The sequence below is a fragment of the Dermatophagoides pteronyssinus genome, unplaced genomic scaffold (genome assembly GCF_027571235.1).
Source record: "Dermatophagoides pteronyssinus isolate colony J.1.1.1.1 unplaced genomic scaffold, Derpt_VIB-CSIC_2022.12 sq0007, whole genome shotgun sequence".
Lineage (NCBI taxonomy): Eukaryota > Metazoa > Arthropoda > Arachnida > Sarcoptiformes > Pyroglyphidae > Dermatophagoides > Dermatophagoides pteronyssinus.
In genome coordinates this window covers 2,577,081-2,598,115 of record NW_027461531.1, presented here as the reverse complement: position 1 = coordinate 2,598,115, position 21,035 = coordinate 2,577,081, and the positions used below count along the sequence as shown (strand labels likewise).

Sequence of the window (21,035 nt, the reverse complement as noted above, 5' to 3'; positions counted from 1 at the left end):
TTGTTGTTGTTCCTTTACAAAGTTTGATCTAGATTTTTTTTTCGTTGTTCAAATCATTTTTGTTTAAAAAAAATTAAAAAAAATTGACAAGATTTTGATTACATCACCATCACCATGATGATGATCATGAAAAGGATAAAGAGCGAAAAATTCGAATCTCGAAAATTCATTTGAACAATAACAACATAAACAAAAATAAGACAGAATATAAATTGGTTCTTTTCATTTTTTTTGCCGCCTTTTTTGCCATTTCAAAATTGGGTGTTTAATACAGAATTCGTTTTTTTTGTTTTCTGTCTGTCTGTCGTTAGTTTTTTTCTCAACATTATCATCATCATAATCATTGTGAATTCTATCATTTTTTTTTGTCGACTACGCCAGAGCTTGGATTAGTCATAATTTATACTTTCGAATGAATGTTTCAGGCGTAATAAGCATTGAATCATAAATAGGGAGTCATTGGAATATTCGTTTGGTGTTTTCCCAGCAACAACAAAAAATCCCAACTGTACAAATGAAACCAGAATCTCATCCTCCCTTTCTTAAAAGATTGAATTGGATCAGATCGGATTGAATGAATGAATGAACGACCGAACGACGACATTTATTATAAAAGAAAAAAAACCATAGGCCATAGTTTTGTTGTTTTTTTTTTTTTTTTTTTTTGATTCGAATTCAGATGAAACAAATGATGATGATCATTACGCGCTTTTTTTTCATCGTCAAGAATAATATTCAGATATAGAATGAAAATGCTGAATGTTGGTTGAATAGACATGCATGTTTGTTTGCTTGTTTGTGTGGGTGTGTGGAGGGTGAGAAAATATGACTTTATAAATAGTTTTTATTTGGTCGATACAATGGTTCAAAGTTTGATTTTATTGGAATAACCAGAACAACAACAACAACAACCACATTTTGTGTTCCATGAAAATATTCGTCGGCTACAATAGCCGCTAGTCTATTAGGATCTTAATGATATATAAACTCAATGATGATAGTGGTACACATAACAAAATACGATAAATCATCGATACTACCACACATTCATTTCTATTATCATCAGTTTAGAACACAGATAGTATTACCACTGGAACTGGAAAATGAAAAATGGATGGAAATTGATCACTCACCCTCTTTTTTTATCCATGATCATTCTAACCAAAATATCAAGGAACAACAAAATCGGACATGCGTTCTACAAACAGAATGATCTTTTTTTTTTATTTTTGTTGAAACTTGTCGTTATCCAACAAGGTAGTAGTATTATTGGAACATGCAATAGCCTTGTTCGAATGTATGTTTGTTGTATCCTTCTCTCCCGCTTCCTCATCAAGTTATTGTTGTGCATTCTTTTTTTTCAGACAACTTTTTTTTCTTCTTTTCTCTCGTTTTGTTTTTTGTGAGCAATGCTTCTATAGATTTTTCCTTTCTTCTTCCACCACCATTGTTGTTGTTGTTGTTGTTGTTGTTGTTGAACGTTCGATTCGTTCGTTCTTTTTATGTGTGTTGTGCAAGTGGATTCTTTTTTTCTCTTCTTCTACATCGAAGACGATCTTCTGCTCTTTCTTTCTTTCTTTTTTTGTTGGATTTTGTGTGTGTTTATATTCGGTTTATTTTTTCGCTCGGTATTTTTTCCATCCATTTTTTTTCTCTTCATACACAATGTGAACACCAACGTCAACAACTGCGATTATATTTCGAACGAATGAAAAAAATGAAGAATTCTGAACAACAACGATGGTGAGACTGCGCTCGTTCTATAAAAAAAAATTTAACTCTAAAAAAAATCCACAACAATAACCAATCCAAGATAGAGAAAAAGAGCGAGAATCCTTGCTTATTTTAAGAGTCGTCGTCGTCATCATCATCATCATCATAATAATCATTACTGGTCATAGTTATATTTTTTATTTTCATCATCATATTATCAATATACACAACGATACGTATCTTGTTTTATTTTCTGTTGTATATACGAGGAAAACAAATCTCAAGCAATCCAACACCGACGCGACGGCAAAATAATAACAAAAAAAAAATAAAACATGCACGGCTTACAAAAAAGATCCAAACACAAAATTTGATTCTTCATCATTTGAATTCCAACAAAGATTCTTCTGTATGTATTCTTTTCATTGTTTTTCATGTTGTGGTGATTTTTTGATTCTAAAAGAATTATATTCGAATCATGTGTATTGTCATGCCGTGATAGTGTGGTGAATTCATCTTGCTGCTTTCATAAACACAGACAACAATGTCCGCTATATTTTTTTAAAAATGTTATTATTGTTGTTTGCGATCACCAAATTATCACATGTTTGATGCTTCATAATGATATTCGTTGTTCTCAGGTGATTTTCTTTTTCTTTTTTTTTCACAAAAAATATTCTTAAATCAAATCAATATCATCAACCAAAATGACAGCTATGAATTTTGTCATCATCAACAAATCAACCATTGAAACCAAATTCGCTCAATTTACAAATTGCTTCCATTTTTACGTCTTCAGATCTTTATGACAAAGTCTGTTTTTCTAAGATTATCGATTCTTGGATTCTCGTTGTTACTCAGCAGCACCGTCACTATTTTGAATTCCTCATTCTTGATCCGCTGTGTTGTTATTTTTTTGTTGAAAAATTGAAATGTCAAATTCTCAATCAATAGAAACTTCATGTTTTTGAAATTATGTAAGTTTGGTTTTTTGTCATTTTTTTGTTATTATTGTTGATGTTGAAATACCGGCTAAAGATATGTTTGAAACATCCAATACTTTTGATGATTTATAAATCCAGGAAAAATATATTCATTTTATTGATCATCAATTTATTAATCAATCAAATAAGTGTGAAATCGTGCGCGCCAATCCGAAATAAATAAATAAATAAATTGTGTAAATGGCCTTGATCCTAGGGACAAAGACCCATTGCATGTACAATCACAAAGACGTGAACACACGAAGGGAAAAAAAAAGAAACTTATTTCGGGAACATATTGTGCCAAAATTTTTGTTATTATGATCTGAACTTTTACACTGAAAACTATCGGTAGTATGGAACATTATTTTTTCTCCTTTCTTCTTCTGGCTGAATGACTTTGGCAAGCCAATTTGTTCATAGATCTCAAAAAAAAAGTTGGTGTGTGCATATGTTGTGTGCGTAAGCTCTGTTTAGTTAGGTCTTTTTTTTTGACTTGGTTTACTGTTGTTGAAACAAACAAACAAACACACCATACATTTATTGCTAAACCCGAATGATAAAAGACCCTAAAGCTGTATGTCTTTGGTTGATATCTTTCTATCAATTTTGTTTACCACGTTTTTATGGCCGAAAATATTTCAACCCTTCGATCTTATTGAATGCTTCATTTGTTTTATCAAAATTTCATCAAATGAAATATTATAAATTAATCATAATTCAGAATCCAATCAAAATTTTCTTTAAATGAATAAAAGAAAATTTACCAACATAGAAATTCACATAAAAATTAATTTGAATCAAGAATTTAATATTTTTTTTATTAGTATTTTGGCGGTTATTATTACATACAAACAAAAAAAAATCTTGGTGTGAACGCTCACATTTTTGTATGGTGATGATATGATTCTTTTACAATTTCTAGAATTTTTTTTCTACTAATACTAACGCCGGAAATAATGATAGTAATAATAATAACAGGAAAACAGGGGTGGATTGCGCTTATATTCTTTTACTCATGCACCTTGCCTGATTGCAAGATATTTTGGGAACAATACCCGAATTTTTTTTCTATTTATTCTCTAGGATTTGTATTCTACGTCTTTACTTTCTTTCTCTCTCGCTGTGTGTGATATATTGGCATTTGGCGCGCGACTAGTTATTGTTAGATTTTCCCTTTTTTTTGGATTTCATTTTCGTTTATTCCAAAGAATTTGTTCATGAAATTTCATGAATCTTGTTTTTACTATGAATCTCTGGTTAGCTGATTGATTATGGTTGGCTGTTTTTTTTTCTCGCTACCATAATTAAATGGCATTTTATTTTCAAGATTTTCCTCATTTTTTTCACCGGTTTTCTGATTCTGTTGATTTTAGCTCATTGTTAATTCATTTCAAATTTTGCTTTGCATTTTTTCTTTCAATTTTATTTGGGTTTTTTTTTTGATTTCATAATTTATATTCATTGTGTAGTTATTCTGGTTTGAATTTGTCATTCAGTCGTTTTGAACACACGTGTTTAATATAATTGATCTCATTGACCACAAAAAAATAACATCCAAGTTTTTGATAATCAATAACTATGTTGACAATACTTCCAAATTGAACTTGAATTCTATTCATTTTTTCTTTTACATAATGAATGGTAAAAATATCAAAAGGAATATTCCATATAGGATATCATAATCATATATGGGTAATCCTTAAGTTAGATTATTTAGATAAGCAAAAACCAAACCAAAGAGAATCAATGAGAATCGTCTTACTTGTTTTTCATCAACATCATTGATTCGATATGGTAGCGATAAACAATCCCAAGATAGAATAACGAAAGATTCAAAACAAAAAAACGACCCAAGAGGAATGAGACTGTAGAATCCTATTGATTGATTCTTTTTCTACTTTTTTTTTCGTTTACTTTTCGGCGATTGTTGGGTTAGCCTAACTATAGCTGCTGCTGCTGCTGCGTTTGGTTTGGTTTCGATCATTTTGCCTGGTCGGTTGTTTTTTTTTTGGTTCGATGGACGAAAACCAAAAAAAGAAAAGACTGTATGAGTGGAGCGGAATTTTTTTTCCTCTGGAACTCCCGGGATCGGGCTTGATCGCATATATACCAACCATTCGGAATTGGTGTGTGTGTGTGTGTGTTTGTATACTGTTTGTATTTTGTATGTTTGTAAACTATACATTAAACATTATGGTTAAAGCTTAATATATTACCGACAAACACATGCAATGTTTTTTTTCATTCACTTTTTGCCCTTTATATACATTACACACACCACACAAACGGAATTCCAATATCGGGTGTTTTTTTTTTTGGTCGCTCCCAAGATCACATATATCCTTTTTTTTGCCCCATTATTTTTTTTAATGAGGGTTGATATTTTGTTCTTTCATACTTTCAATATACTGCTAGAATAGTGGTGAAAAAAAACAAACAAATATCGACTTGATGCTTCCCCATTTCTCTGTCGATATTATAATAATAATATTAAATCCCCCCCTATCCTATAGTTTATTTTTCTACCTCCTTTTTCCTAGGTCTTTATTCTTTGATATGTGAATGTTGAGAAAATTATTATTGTTTTCTGTAGAATTTATGTTTTGTTTAAATATTCTGTTTGTTTCGTGGTTCTTTATTTTATCGCATGCGCCTGTAGTTTTTTCTAGTTTGGTATAAGAAGAAATGAGAAAAAAAAATACCAAGACAATATTCGAAGATACATTGGTCGGATGTATGAACAATGTTGATTTTAAAAATAAAAAATATCAATTTTATCAGTTTTAAATAGGTTTTTAAAGTATAAATTTCTTGTTTTCATATAAGATGATAAAATAAATGTATGACAACCGGAAATATATCGTATGATAATGTTTGATATGATTATTTATGTTAATCTATCTAATCGATCGCTAAATCGCTTCCTAGGTGATAATAAGTGATACGAATCATTACGGTTCTATCGTTAAGAATCGATTCAACAAGAGTAACTTATCATTGATTTTGAATATCAAAATAGAAAGAAAGAATCAACAATATGATACACCTGTATACTTTGCTTAAAAATTCATATTTGAATTTGAATATACCTATGATATGTTTCATTAACTGAAAAAAACACCTATCATTTAGGTGTTAGCCATTAGATTCTCTTATATTCATCAATAATAATTTTGTTTTGATTTTCAAAGAAAATTCTCAAAGAAATATTAAATAATCCATAGCAATTCAATTGACCAGAAAAAAACCAATTTTTATTTCTCTTTTTTTTCCATACATTTATATGCACTATATTATATGTATCATGCGTTTTTGGTGTGTTAATTTTAATATGTTTTGTGAAATTAACCATAGTAATGATAATGATAATAATGATGATGATGTTGTTGAAAAAAATATCATCGAACCAATGACAACAACAACAACACACATCATGTATAATACCAATCAATCAGTCGAGACAATGTCGTCGTCATCGTGATCGTCTTGTGTATGGTTTGTGTGTGGGTGCTATAACCAGATGTTCTGGTTATGTCGACGTTATTTTTTTTGCGTTTGGATTTTTTATTTCTGCTTTTTTTTTGGTTGTCGTTATCATCAATAATCATATAGTGCACAATTGGTAATAATGATGTGTATGCATACACATTGCATACGATTCGAAATTGAATCCAATGAAATCTCTAAAAAAAAAGAAAGAAAAAATTTTTCATTTTATTTCTTCGGTCTGGTCTTGGTTCTCTCCTTTTTTTTCTGAGTGTGTGATATCCGTTTTTTACGGCCTTAAATATTATTGAAAGAGTAGTGGTTCGTATTGATAATCTGGTTTGTTATTTTTGTTTCATTTCATTTTTTTGTTATTGGCTGTCCGTATAGTCGTTGTTGTTAGTTGGTGATGGTTACGTGTTGTTGTTGATTATCTTATAAATTGCTCGTGATTATTATTGATATTAGGCTTCTTTTTTCTTGGATTAATGATTAGGATTTCTGTTTTTTTTCTCTTTCTCATCTATCATCATCGATTGATTTGTTCGTTTGTTTGTCTTTATTTTTTTATTATTGGTTGATATGGATTTGTTTATTTGCATGCATGGTTTTTCCTCGATTTGTTTTGTGTAGATTCTTTTATGTTTTTAAATTCTGTTTTTCATTTTTTATTATCATCAACGTCCAACCAATAACTTAAATACACGACTAAAATATTTTTTTGTCCAATAAGTTTATCATCAAATAAAACGAAAGAGTTGTATGTTTTTTAATTGAAAAAAAATTCATCAATGAAAATTGCACCGAAAAAAAAATAAAGATTCCCTTGTATTTGAATCCAAAAGGCTGGCGTGTTTTTTTGGCTTCTGGTTTATCTATATATAATAATAATAAGAATATGAATCATTGATTAAGAGAGAGAGAGACAGAAAGAATGTGTTTTTGAACTGGTGTGCAATGAATCAAAGAAGAAGAAAAAAAGAAAGAAAAAGGTAAGGTCAGTGTACCTGGACGCTTTCAACCAGTTCATAACATATAAAATACACACACACACACAATCCAATCCTATCTATACGTTCATCTTCGTTTCGAATAGAATCCATGGTTAGTAAAAAAAAAGATATTGAAATTAACTAACAAATAATGGTGTCTTATATCTTTTCTTTCTTTTCTTTTTTTTGATAGTAAATTCTATTCTTTATGTGTGTATGGTTGATGCAATCATTGATACAGTAGTGGTTACAGGTTGTTTTTATTCAATTTTTTCATTTGATGATCTGATTGCAATTGCTTTATTTTTTTCATCTTATTCTTGTTGCTGCTTACATGTTTGTTATGATTGGTAGTTGTTGTTGTTGCAGCAACAACTTTTTATCGCTCTTATTCCAAGAAAAAAAAATGGTGGTTGATGATGATCATTATCAAGAAAAAATCAAGATCATCAAGTTCTTTTTTGTGGTGGTGATTGGTTATAGCTTGTTAGAACAAAAAAAAATATATAATATATCATCAATATCCATACCCCCACTACTAAATGATGATGATATATGAACACTTGTTACTTTGATCATCATTTTCATATCCAAAATAGCCATGATCTTCATATTGATGGTGGTGGTAGTTTTTTTTTTTTTTGATGAATATACATGTATGTTTAAAGTGTTCGAAGTCCAAACGATCGATCGACTTATTTTTTCTTATTATTCGGGTAGTGGTAGCCGTATAATCATTTGCTGTTTTCGACATGTGTATTTTTTGAATATCAACCAATTTTTATAATGGATCAGGAGAGATAGATGGTCAATTTGTTGTTGTCCGTCGTCGACATAGTCGAAATGAAAATGCCGCGCTGTATACAGATATTCGACAAACCAACCAAAGCTATTAATATGGTTTGAAGAAGAATATTATGAGCTACTAAACAGCATTGAAAAAACTGGTTTCTTTTTCCTCTATGTGTATGTGCTCTTTATGAAAATCTTTCGAAGCTCGCGCGTTAATTACAACATTGGCTAAATATATCATCATTGCTGCGCTTGTTGTATATGCATTCTATACAGAAGAATGTGTAATGTTGTTGTGTAGAGAAAAAAAAACAAAAATATTTTTACAAGCTTCAATAGATTTTAGTATGGTGTTTTTTTTGGTGGCATGTGGATAAAACTATTTTGGACTTTTTTTTTGTTTCTGAACGCGGCATTTTTTCAAAATTTTTATTTTGTTTAAACCAATAGCAGAAACAGCAACAACAAAAACAAGACTTGTTGGACAACAACAATTGAATATATTTGGATATATACCATTTGTATTTTTTTTCTAAACCAACAAATTCACTGATATAAGGGAGAGAGATCATCATCATCATGAAAGAAATGAACTTTTGCGCCTCTTAAATTTCGGGTTTCGATCATGATCACATCTCATCGTTTGTGAATACAAACTTGCTTTTTTTGCGGGCAAGTTTGGATTTCGATGTTATATTCCACACTGTGGATGATGATGGTGTAGTTTGGTTAGTTTCTTTTTTCCCCTACATTTGATTTTTGTTTGTTGTTTTTGATACCATTATAAAGAATTTTTTCTGCTGCTGCTGCTGCTTCTGTTTGTTCTTTGGTCATATACCAGTTCGGTACTGAATTTGGTGGTTAGTTTTTTTCTTTGGCCATCCGATATACATGCATTGGATTGAAAACAAGAAAGAATAGAGAAAAGATCGATGATGAAGAAATCATTTTCAAGTATACTTATCTTTGTTTGTTGTGTTATGTTTGTTTGTTTGTTTATAGATGATCATGGATAGAGAGTATGGATATGGATAATATATGCTGCAAGGTGAAAACACACACACACAAATATTAAATAGATGGGATCAATGATATAATCATTTATCATTGTGGCAATGAATGGTCCCAAATGACAATAACCTATGTTCGTCGGTTTATCTTATTTTTATTTTTTGTCCTGTTATATTTATCCCAAATCATTATTATCTGGCTAGACATTTTCTTGAAATTATTATTGTATTTTTTTTCTTTCTATTTCTCATGTCAATATTTGTGTGTGTGTGTAAGTGTTCGAAAGAATATTCTTTATTTGCCTCTACATTCAGATTCTACGAATGAATTTTTCTTTCGTTTTTTTTTCTTTGGTTAAAATCAAAAATATGTTTTAAACAAAACGAAAATCTTTTCATATTCCAAAATGACGCCTGGTATTTTCAGTTTAATAAGCAAAAAATCATTTGGTAGTAGCAATATTCAAAGAAGAAATATATTCAATATTCATTATTTTTGATTCAATTCTTTTTTTTCGATTTGATTTGATTTGATTTTTTTTTTTGAATTTCGTTTTGTTTCTGATTCTTGTTGTTTAGATGTCGAAAGAGAGGTTTCTCTCTTTTTGTCTTTGATACTGATTCAGTTCATCTTTTTTTTTGTGTTGATATTTTTGTTTGGTTTGATATGGATTTATAAATAGAAACCATTTTCTTTTGTATATATGTGTGTGTTTGTTTTCATTGATATTTAGCAACAAACAAACCGAAAAATACAGAATGATGATTATGATGACGATGATGATGATGGCAAATAAAATAATAGCACATTGTCGCTGATATTCGAACCATTTTTTAGTATTTAACGTTATTTGAAAAGAATTTTTTTTGTTGTTCCTTCTTTCTGTGTTTCATTTGAAGATAAAATTTCATTCAAAAAAAAATCAATGATAATGGAGAGCATGCTGAAATTATGAATAATTTTGATGATATTGATTCTGGTTTATATTCAAATGATTTACATGTGTCAATCAATATTTGTCAGTTAGTTTAGTGAAGTTGATTTTTTCTTTACTTTGAAAATTTTGTTTGTATCGAATCGATTGATTTTAATAGAATTTTTTTCTCTTTTTTTTAAAACCAAATATATAGATTGATATTCTTTAAAATCATCAATTGGTCATCGATAATCCTCGAATCGTAATTGTATCAATTCATCTTTATTCGAATCGAAATTCGAGTCTCTTTTTTTTAATTAACAACATGAAAAAATAAATAACCGAAGAAGTAAAAGCGTTTATGTGATACTTGAAAAACAAAATTTTATGATTTTTTTATTGTTGTTGTCGTCGTAAGCATCGTTTATCGTAATTCATTGAAACGTCGATATATTTTATTTTTTTTTCAAGTGTCCCATATTTTCTTTTCGTTCGTTTGTTTGCTACATCTACGATTACTTTATATTGAATTTTCATTTTCTTCAATCATTTCATATATTCAAATCAAGATTTGTTTCTCTCCTTATTTTTCCTACATAAATTACTATTGAATTTGGCCAATGGTTTCGATTTTAACAACACGATCAAAGATTTTATTCTTATCATCATCATCATCAACGACGACATTATTATTATCATTGTCCTCAAATTTATCATCATCGTCATCATCATTTTCGTTGTTTAATCCATATAATTATTTAAATAATAATAATAATAATAATATAGTATTTATTCAACTAATAACATTCGTTGTCGTTGTCAACAACGAACAAAAACAAATCCAACAACAACAACAACAACTTCAAAAATATCAAAACAAAAATGAACATTCTTGACAAACAATCACCAACACAAGCATCATCGATAACAACATCGACAATAACATCAACAACGACAGCAACATTGGCTTCAACGGGGGCGGTGGCGCCGTCATCTTCTACATCTACATCAACAACATCGAATACAAATACAAATAATAATAATATTGGTCAACAATTATCGAATAATAATAATAGCAATAATAATAATAATAATAATAATTCTGGTAATGGCCAGAATTGTGCCCCTGGAAATGGTGGCAATAATCACAATAATAATGGTAATAATAACAATGGTGGTGGAAATGGAACAACACCATTACAACCACCGCCGCCACCATCTCTTCCATCATTATCACAATGTTCATCAGCTACCGGTGGAAGTGGTAGCGTTGGACAGCCATCAACACCATTAACACCATCTTCTTCATCATCATCACAGGATTGTCTTTTATCGAACAATCAGTTAATATCATCAATGTCTATGACTAGTACTGGTGGTGGTCAACAAGGACCATCATCAGTGTCATCTTCGTGCAGTGCGCCACATACACCATTAGATAGTTTACAAGCATCTATCAATAGTCAATCTGATCCATCATCAACATCAACATCATCAATAACGACAAATAGTGGGCTACAACGGCCAACAAATGTATCGACGCCATCATCTGTATCATTCACCAATAACAATAATACGAATAGTGCACCAAGTACACCTGCATCAATGATTCAAGGTGGTGGCTGTCCACCTTCGGTTGGTTCTCAGAATAATGATAATTTATCGATGACACCGATGATCGGTTCACCATCGCTCAATCAATTAACACCAACTGGTGAATATACGCCAGTTTCATCACAATCACCATTCGCCAATAGCCAACAACAACCAAACCAAACAAACAGTGCCAATACATCCACAACATCGACATCATCAACGCCAAATTTATTATCATCATCACCATTGAGTGTTCATCAACCATCATCCAACGTAGATAATCAAATATGTAACAATACCAATATTAATAATGGTAAAAACAAAACGATAAATAATGGCAACAATGGTGGTAATAATAATCCAAACAAAAAACATTGCAATAATCGAAATAATAATAATAATGTTAACAATAATCCTAATGTCCCGAATAATCTAATGTCCAACAACAATAATGGCATTGGTATTATGGGCATGGGTGTTCCATCGAATAATTTTGCAATGAATCAACCGCCGCCACCTATGCATCCACAGCATCCATCACAAATGTCGATGAATCCAAATAGTTGTATGGGCGGTGGAATGGCCTTAGGTCCCAACAACAATAACATGTCCGGTATGATGATGGGTGATAATAAAAATCAAATGAATCATTTTTCATCAATGACGCCACCTCACAATCCACTATCAAACAACAATCAAATGCCTTGTGGTGGTATGCCTAATGGTATGTCATCATCCTCAGGACCACCGCCACCACCCGGTATGTTAAATGGTAGTATTTCACCATTCGATGTTGATTGTGGGCCCAAAACAATGTCACAATTTCCTAATGAATTTAGTCCAAATTTATCTGGTAAGTTTTTTCGCTTATTGTCCGGATATGGAATAATTATAATTTTATTACTTTAGATGGTTGTGGACCACCGCCATCGATGCCAAACTCTTGTCCTCCTCCTCGAATGTCATTGTCTAATTGTCATTCTATGGGTGGTGGCCCTCCACCCATGAATATGCCACCATCGAATATGATGAATGTTGGACCAAATAAAAACATGTGCAACATGAATCCCAATATGCTTCCAAACACAGGACCTCCATCTCATGCACCAAACATGAAAACACCTCCTATGGACAGTGGAATCGGTAATATGGGAAGTGGCGGTGGTGGTGGAGGTGGCCAATTTATTCAACAACAAAATCAGGTGTTTGTATTCAATACAATGATGGCCAACAATGCTGCCGATGCCGTCGAACAGGGACGTTTTCCCTCCATCATACACTTTCATATGAATCAACCAATAACTAAAAAATTTATGGAAAAAAATTCAATCAAACTACAAAGCTTAAATCGTCAGCCGAATAATTCATGGATGGCGGGCAACATACGACAGCCAAGAATACGCGGACCGAATGCATCAACTAATGGAATGCCTCCAATGCGAGGCAATTTCGTTAGAACAACGAATCCTCCTTGTTTCTCACCTTACAATCATAATCCACCACCTGGACCAGGACCTGGAGGTGGTAATGGAAGCGCTGGATCGCCAGGACCTGGCCAATGGAATCCGAATTGGCCTCCATCCGGACCTCCACCACCCCCTAACAATCATCATCATCATATGTCTGGTAGCGGTAATGTTCCTCAACCTTTTTCGAATGATATGAAAATGGGATGTGGCGTCAATCCAATGAATGCACCGCCGATGCGACAATGTGGACCAACACCATCTCAACAGTACGATAACAACAACTGTGGCAACAATTTCAATCCCCGAGGCTATCCTATGGGTATGAGTAATTTATTTCAAAAAAACCTGTAAACATTAGATTGTCTTTTCTTTCATTATGAACATAGGCTGCACTGAAGATGATAATCTTACACCTCAACAAAAACAACATCGTGAAAATAAATTGGCCATATTGGCAAATATACAACAAGAATTCTTACAACGGGAAGCGAATCAAAATCCAAATAATCGTTTAGGACCGTCACCGCAAAACGCTCAACCACCCGGATCAAATACTGACCATTTTGGGCCTGGCATGATGGATCCAATGATGAGCTCAGGCAATTCTAATCAACAATCGATGATGTATCCACTTCATCATTCTCATCCACCACCACCACCACCTCATCATCATCATCATTCCGATCCTCAAATGTCATTTAAACAAGAAAATATTGATCCTCACAATCATCCAATGAATCCACATGGTCATCCACTTCCACCAGGAATGAATCCGTCCGATATGAATTTCAATCCGAATTTCTGTCCAAATCCAATGATGAACAATAATAATAATAATGATCCATGGCTCAAATCTGGTTCTGGCCCCAATTTTCCACCAATGATTGATGATACAAAACCATTTACATCAACGACAACCGCAACTACAACGTCTAATAGTCGACGGAAAGGATCTCAACAACAACAAAATGCTAATCATTTATCTCCCATATCACAACAAGGTCCCATAAATAGCCCAAATCAATCTTGTATCAATCAAAGTCCAAGCAATCGTGTGCCACCACCTCCATACAATCCCACTCTGCACAGATCAATGTCAAGTCCACATCCAGGATCTCCCGCCGCAATGTCCTTACCGTCACCTCGAATGACATCCGATTCAGGTAGACAGGCCAACTATACGCCCGGATCAGTTCGTTCAGGTCCATCCACTCCTGTGGTTATTGATGGACCACCGTTAATTAATTCACCTAAATCGAATTCTCGGGCCAATTCTTCGCCGGGTAATAGTAAAAAGAATAAGCAGCAGCAACAACAACAACAACAGCAATCAATGGATAATGATCTTATGTTTGGTGCAAAATCTGAACATCCACTAATGCCCGTTCCCTCGCCTCAACAAATCGATTATATCAATACATTCGAAGGTCAAGAATTGACTATACAAAAACAGCCTAATGCTCATTTCCAAGAAACGAACGATATGATGGTAGGTGGGGGTGGTGGCAATGATCTATTGAATAATGATCTATTCGCCAATGATTTTATTTGCGGTCCAAATCAACAATCAAATAATCCACCGCCACCAATGTCGATGAATAATCCACGATTTCCTCCTGGACCATGTAATTTTGATTCCAGATATCAAGATAACATGAGATTTAATGGGGGACCTATGATGGATAACTATAATAGACCACCATCACATGGAATGTGTGGTAATCAAAGTGGTGGTCCTCAATTCAATCAAAATGATCCTAATTCTATTCGCTTTTCTAATTGCGACATGAAATCATCAAGAATACCAGGCAGCAATGGTCCCGATATGGGTACATATCCTCCATCATCGAATTCATTATGCGATATAAATTTTGCTAATTCAATACCACCCATCAATGATGGCATGAGTGGTTCATTTTCGAACGGTGGCGGTCCGCCGGGTCCTGGTGGTTCCGGTTTCAATGATCCATCGGTTGATAATTCAATTAATTCATTACAAAGTCTGCAGAAAATGGCACCCCCATTTGAAATGGTTGGACCGAATTCAAAATCTGGTCCAATGACTGGCGGTGCATCAGCAGGCATGATGGCTCAATCAAATCAAATGATGGGTCCAAATCAAAAAGGAGGCAATGGCCGAATGCCAGCAAATTATGATCAATCTTTCGGACCGGATCCAGGAATCGGTCAAATGCCACCTTGTAATGATATGAACGATTCTAATAATTATGGTGGCCCACCACATATGGTTCAATCAACTAATATGCCTCCAATGAACTATCCACCAAATAATTTCTCCCAATCAACTAATTCTTCGATGCCTTCGAATATGATACCTCCCAATAGTGATCCTCCTTATGGTGGCAGTATGCATTCAGGCAGTGGATCATTCTCACCAATGCCAATGAATACACCAACACATTCAATGATCGATCAAAGTTCATCGAATGGTCCTAGCCCTATACCGTCGATGATGCAACCCGGTGGTCCTGGATCTCAAGGTAATTTTGGACCCCGAATGCCACCATCTTCTAACGTTAATCGGCCAATGAATCCCTCGAATAATCATGGTCAACGTTACAATTCACCTAATATTCAAGTAAAACCTGATGCACCAAATACGATACAATATTTGCCATCAAGACCACAAGGTCCAACGACAACACCACCTAATCGTCCTCCTAATTTAGATTTTTTGCAACAATCATTAAATATGGGTAGTAATAAATCATCTGGTCCACCTCCGCCATCAAATCCATATTATCCACCTAATAGTGCTGGTTCGATGGCACCAAACCGCCCGAACATGAATTTCGGGGGACCACATGGTCCTGGTGGGCCATCGATGATGAGACCACAGAACATGAATACGGCAGCTGGACCGCCTGTTTCAGGACCACCTCAACCAGGTAACATGTGTGCCGGCAATGATATGATGTTCAATCGTCAACCTGGCTCGGCTAATCATCAAATGACAAATGGTCCTAGTCGAATGCCACCGCCACCACCAAATTCTAATTTTGGACCAAATGGACCACCATTACCACCTGTAAATGGTCCTATTCCACCAACAGGGCAAAAACCGAGTGGTAATAATGGACCAGTACTACATCCAGATTCATTTGATAAATTTGATAATGATTCAGCCTATGCACAACAATATCATAATTTTCAACAACAGTTATATGCAACGAATACACGTAATTCGGCAAATAATCCACGAATGTCTTCGAATTTTTAAAATTTTTGTACATACGATAGACATGAATCAATTTGTACTAATCTGAATATTGATCAAAAAATTCAACCACAATAATGAAAATTATTTAATTTTTTTTTTTGCATGAAGACAATTCAATATGTAAATATACAGATTTTATTATCATAAAACACATTACAAATATTTGTACAAAAAAAATCATTATCAACGAGTCATCATTTGGATGCCGAAACAAACAAAAATCTGAATTCACAACCTATGATGATCTCTTATTACCAGATTTTATAATATACAATGGTGTTCAGTTGACCTCGTTGATAAATTTTAATGTCTGTCCTAAATGATTTTTTTTCTGAACACAACAAACATATATTTCGTGCTCATCACAAATTTTAAATTATTATTAATTATTATATTGATAAATATATTGTTATTTCTTTTTTTTCCTTGCATCATTTCAATCAATTTTATTTCGTCTGTCAGATAATTATTAATGTATAATGGACAATAAAATGAATCTGAAAATTTTCATTTTGAAAAAAACAATTAATCTCATATTCGATTGTATAAATTGAGATATTTTAATAACCGTACTCGTGTTTGCCACAGTTGATCAAATTGACGATAATCATCTACATTAATATTATTTTGACTATTTTTAGTCAAAGTATTTAATCTAGATGATCGAATTGATTTGTATGTGTGGAACATTTTATTAAATGTCGAAAGAAGTTTCTTTTCCATACGATCATGAATCAGATCATTGAATGCATATTTATAGTTTGTTTTTAATTCAGCTAATCGATGACTTTTCAATAGGGATTGACGAATTTTTTCAAATTTTTTATTATTCGTATCTTTCGGTTGAGAATGTAGCAGATTCATTTGTTTAAGAACTTTGCGTAATGATTGTTCAAATTTTTGCGATCGGTGTGGCTCAATTTGTATCGGATTTTTGGACATTTTTGATGGCTGTTTTTCTTTGTTATCATCAGTTAATTGAACAATATCACCAGTTTTAGTTGTTTTTATAGTTTCTTCATCTAACAATTTTTCATTTTTTTCAATGGGTTCATTTTCTTCGATTTTGATAAAACTAGTCATTAACCTTTTGGTAAATGGACCATGTGAATTTTCCGTACTTGTTTCATCATTGGAAAAATGATGAATAAATTTTTCCAGATATTCAGTTAGATTTTCATCACTTTTGTTGTCGTTATTAGTATCATCATTCTTCTCATTGGTCGTTAAATTCGAACCAGTTATTAGTGATAAATCATCATTCAACGATTCACATGCGTCATAAAATGCGGCACATTGCTAAAAAAAGAGATTAGATTAGATTAACAAAAAAAAGAAAATTGTTATAATACCTTGACTTCTTCTTCGGTAGGTGAAATATCATGAAAATAATGTACAAATGACCAAAATTGATTAGGTATATCTACATCATTGAGCTGTGGATATGGAGTACCAATGAAACGCTCGATTATTTCATAATTTGTTGGCATCTGTAAAGTGAATTTGTCAACAAATTGATTTTCTTTTCATCAAAAACAAATTTCAAACTTACCGTGCCATTTGCTTTATTTTTAAATGTTATTCGATCAAAATATTTTTCAAAAGTTTTCTCTTTTACAGCATACGGTTGTTTTATTTCGATTTTTGACTTTGATGATGATGATGATGATGATGATGCATCAATGTTCTATAGAAAAATTTTTCATCGATGATTATGAATTACTCATACGGATATATTTTTTCTACATACATTTTTTAACATTTTAATTTCATTGGCATTCAATTCATTTTTCAGTAATCGTAATCGTTTCATCGTATCCAAAAGCAACGTTTCCATTTCTAATTGTATCTGATCGAGATCATCAATATTGATCTCTGAATTTTCTTTTGTCATAACTTGATAAATGATAAATATTCGTTATTATTATTATCATTATTAGTTAAAAAAAAGAAAACTTACATCGATGATAACGAGGACATTTGATGACTAAATTCAATGGATCATATTCAATTATATAATTCGGTATACCTAATGAACCGAAATCTTTTTTATCCGAAATAGTATTAAATTCATATTTATTTCCATTTTCTGGTTGTTCAATTTTATCATCCATTTTCTGAAATTAGTAGATTATAGATATTGTAATATGGAACAATATTGAAGCATATGTATTTCAGCGGTGAATAGTCATGCATTCAACAAAAATAAATACTCGAGGATAATATCGATTGTATCGAGATCAGAGAATCTGAAAACAACTGTCTCATGTTGTCCATTGACTGACAGCTGTTTCATGTAATAACTATTTCATTTGAATTTTTATTCGGTTACATATCATACGCTATTGACAATGCGATCGAATCATTTATTCAATAAAAATGCAAAAGATATAGATGCTATTATATTCTGTGAATTTGATGTCCATCTTGGTCCGATACTCAAACATCAGGTTCGTTGTTACATTTGTCTTAGTCATCTTTGATTTATGTGAATAATCATGATTTCATTTTCGATATGCAATAAAAGTATCCGGAAAATTATGTTACCAAAGAGACATTTGAATCATTAAGCGTTTATTTAATACCTAAACCTGAACTTTATGGAAAATTAATAACAATGTAAGCACCATTGATGGATAATAAAATTTTAGCTGAACCATAAATTTTTATCAATAGAACGGCATTTGGAATGAAAATTCTTGGCTATCCAGTCAGCATAACCGATGCAAAATATCAACGTAATCAATTGATATTTAACCTTTGTTTTGTATTCTCACATTTTACGAGTACAACACAATATGAGCCTATTATACAGAAATTAGCTCATTATCTTATCGATCTGGAAGGTGAAATGGGTTTCATTTCAAAAAAAGATATCGAACCAGAACTGCCAAATTATTTGGTTACAATTAGAGATCATTTAAATACATACGGTGTTTGTACGATTAGAATTTGTGAGTTTTACTTTGTTTTTAATCTAAATAAATAGCAATGATTAACATTCGATAATTCAGCGTTGTCAACGACCATCCATTTGAAATTGACCAAAGTTCAGACTAATCCACGTCAAGTTGAAGATTATCATGTACCCATACTGAATTCAAATCATTTTAATGCCAAAAATATTGGCCAATGGGATTTAACTACACAACAGGTATTGTAATTTTTTTTTAAAATTGCATTTCCGATTGAATTCACACAAACGCACTCTCAACACTTAACTATTTGTTTATCTATAGATATATTATTACATTGATGGTGTGAATCATGTTTCAAAAATTGCATTCCTGGCCGATGTTGACATCAATCTGGCAAAAGCTTGTATACAAAATCTAATCTATTATGGACTTGTATCATTGGTGCCAATTTTTCTCTATTCAAATGTCTATGTAACTACGCCAGAAATTCGATCTTTACTTGCGAATCCTATGCTAAGAGATGAATGTCTTCGTGCAGTACGCAAAGATGGTTCAATTGTTGAGCCATCATTGAAAAAAATCCTACAACTTTACAGTAATATGTGTCCGGGAATGACTGTCAAAGATTTATGTCAACGATTCTATCCGCATTCGAATGGTATTGATGAACAAAAATTGATCAAGTTTGGCATAATGAAAGGCATTATAAGACGTATACAGAAATATCCTATTCTATTGGATGAACCTATCGATGAAGAGCCGGATTCCTATGCTCGAGTTAGTTCACCAACAGTAACCCAATCAATGATAATGAATCGTTCCGCATCTTCGCCACAATCGAATACTTCCACTTCACATTATTCAAAAAATATCTGTACATATTTTGATGGAAAACATTCTTACGATCAGCTTTGTTGTGAATTTAATCGTACACATCAAGAAATTGAAGAAAAAGTTGAAAAAAATCCGGCAGTAGTTGTATGCTGGAAATAATTTTCATATTTATAGCTTAAAAGTTACACACATTGTATAAAATTGTTATTTTTTTTATTATTTGGATTATAATTTTTTTTTCAATCCTAATCATATGCACTGAAAAAAAGATCGAATATCAAATATTCGACAATAAAATATGAATGATCTTAAACCGGAAGATCGATTTGAATGTGAATTAGATGGCCATGAACTAAGAAATTATGGTCCAAATTCATGGATGGTTAGACCTTGTGAATGGTATCTACAAGAATATAAAGATTGTAAATGTAAGTCAAAGATTAAATCAAGGATTTTGAACGATCCGGTTTATTTTTGTTTTCCATTTGATTTAAGCAATAAGAGCACGATTACATCAATATTTTATTTCGGGTACAATCGATAATTGTGACAATTGGCGTGATGATTATCATAATTGTTATCAATTTAGAAACACTAAAAATCCAGCCTATTTGGTAAGCTTTTTTTTCTCTCACACATTCCATGTTCCAACGAGAAAAAAAAATCTTTGATTAAAAACATTTTTTCCTGATTCATATTACTCTTCCTATATAATTTATTTACATTTATAGAATCGTGTGATTGAAAGTGAACTATTGCGCAAACAGAAACGAATGTCACAATCCAAAGCAAATGATGTTTGGGAATATCGTACTGAACCGCCCAATGATTGGAACAAACCGATTACAGACGAATGAAGCAATCTTCAAATGATAAACACATATTTTTTTTCTATTATCAATTGTGATTGTATTATTTGTTTTTGTCATAATTTAGCTATAAATTGTCTTTTTTTCACTTATATTTTTGAAACAAACTTTATATTTGAAAAAACCAATTATATATCAGTTAATTCATCATTCATTCATTTCCTTAAAAATAATCATCATTGATTTGATTTGCTCCTTGGTTACCCATATTT

At 32.1% G+C, this 21,035-nt stretch overlaps 4 protein-coding genes across 4 annotated transcripts; 3 read left to right on the top strand and 1 right to left on the bottom strand.

Annotated features, from left to right (window-relative positions):
* The first annotated feature begins 1,464 nt into the window (after nucleotides 1-1,464).
* LOC113792780 (uncharacterized) lies at nucleotides 1,465-16,213 on the top strand. Its single transcript, XM_075820579.1, has 4 exons — nucleotides 1,465-2,690; nucleotides 10,111-12,345; nucleotides 12,402-13,280; nucleotides 13,348-16,213. The coding sequence occupies exons 2-4, from the start codon at nucleotides 10,779-10,781 to the stop codon at nucleotides 16,200-16,202; spliced, it is 5,301 nt and encodes a 1,766-aa protein (XP_075676694.1). The 5' UTR covers nucleotides 1,465-2,690; nucleotides 10,111-10,778; the 3' UTR covers nucleotides 16,203-16,213.
* Nucleotides 16,214-16,251: 38 nt separating this feature from the next.
* Nucleotides 16,252-18,452, bottom strand: LOC113792906 (uncharacterized). Its single transcript, XM_027342867.2, has 5 exons — nucleotides 18,163-18,452; nucleotides 17,953-18,098; nucleotides 17,755-17,889; nucleotides 17,555-17,692; nucleotides 16,252-17,501 (listed from the first exon to the last, which is right to left on the bottom strand). The coding sequence occupies exons 1-5, from the start codon at nucleotides 18,314-18,316 to the stop codon at nucleotides 16,734-16,736; spliced, it is 1,341 nt and encodes a 446-aa protein (XP_027198668.2). The 5' UTR covers nucleotides 18,317-18,452; the 3' UTR covers nucleotides 16,252-16,733.
* Nucleotides 18,453-18,515: 63 nt separating this feature from the next.
* Nprl2 (Nitrogen permease regulator-like 2) lies at nucleotides 18,516-20,173 on the top strand. Its single transcript, XM_027342902.2, has 5 exons — nucleotides 18,516-18,652; nucleotides 18,730-18,821; nucleotides 18,879-19,156; nucleotides 19,217-19,356; nucleotides 19,442-20,173. Exons 1-5 carry the CDS (start codon nucleotides 18,554-18,556, stop codon nucleotides 20,111-20,113), a joined length of 1,281 nt encoding a protein of 426 aa, XP_027198703.2. The 5' UTR covers nucleotides 18,516-18,553; the 3' UTR covers nucleotides 20,114-20,173.
* LOC113793038 (synaptic plasticity regulator PANTS) lies at nucleotides 20,169-20,977 on the top strand. Its single transcript, XM_027343007.2, has 3 exons — nucleotides 20,169-20,382; nucleotides 20,450-20,568; nucleotides 20,686-20,977. The coding sequence occupies exons 1-3, from the start codon at nucleotides 20,253-20,255 to the stop codon at nucleotides 20,809-20,811; spliced, it is 375 nt and encodes a 124-aa protein (XP_027198808.2). The 5' UTR covers nucleotides 20,169-20,252; the 3' UTR covers nucleotides 20,812-20,977.
* Nucleotides 20,978-21,035: the final 58 nt, after the last annotated feature.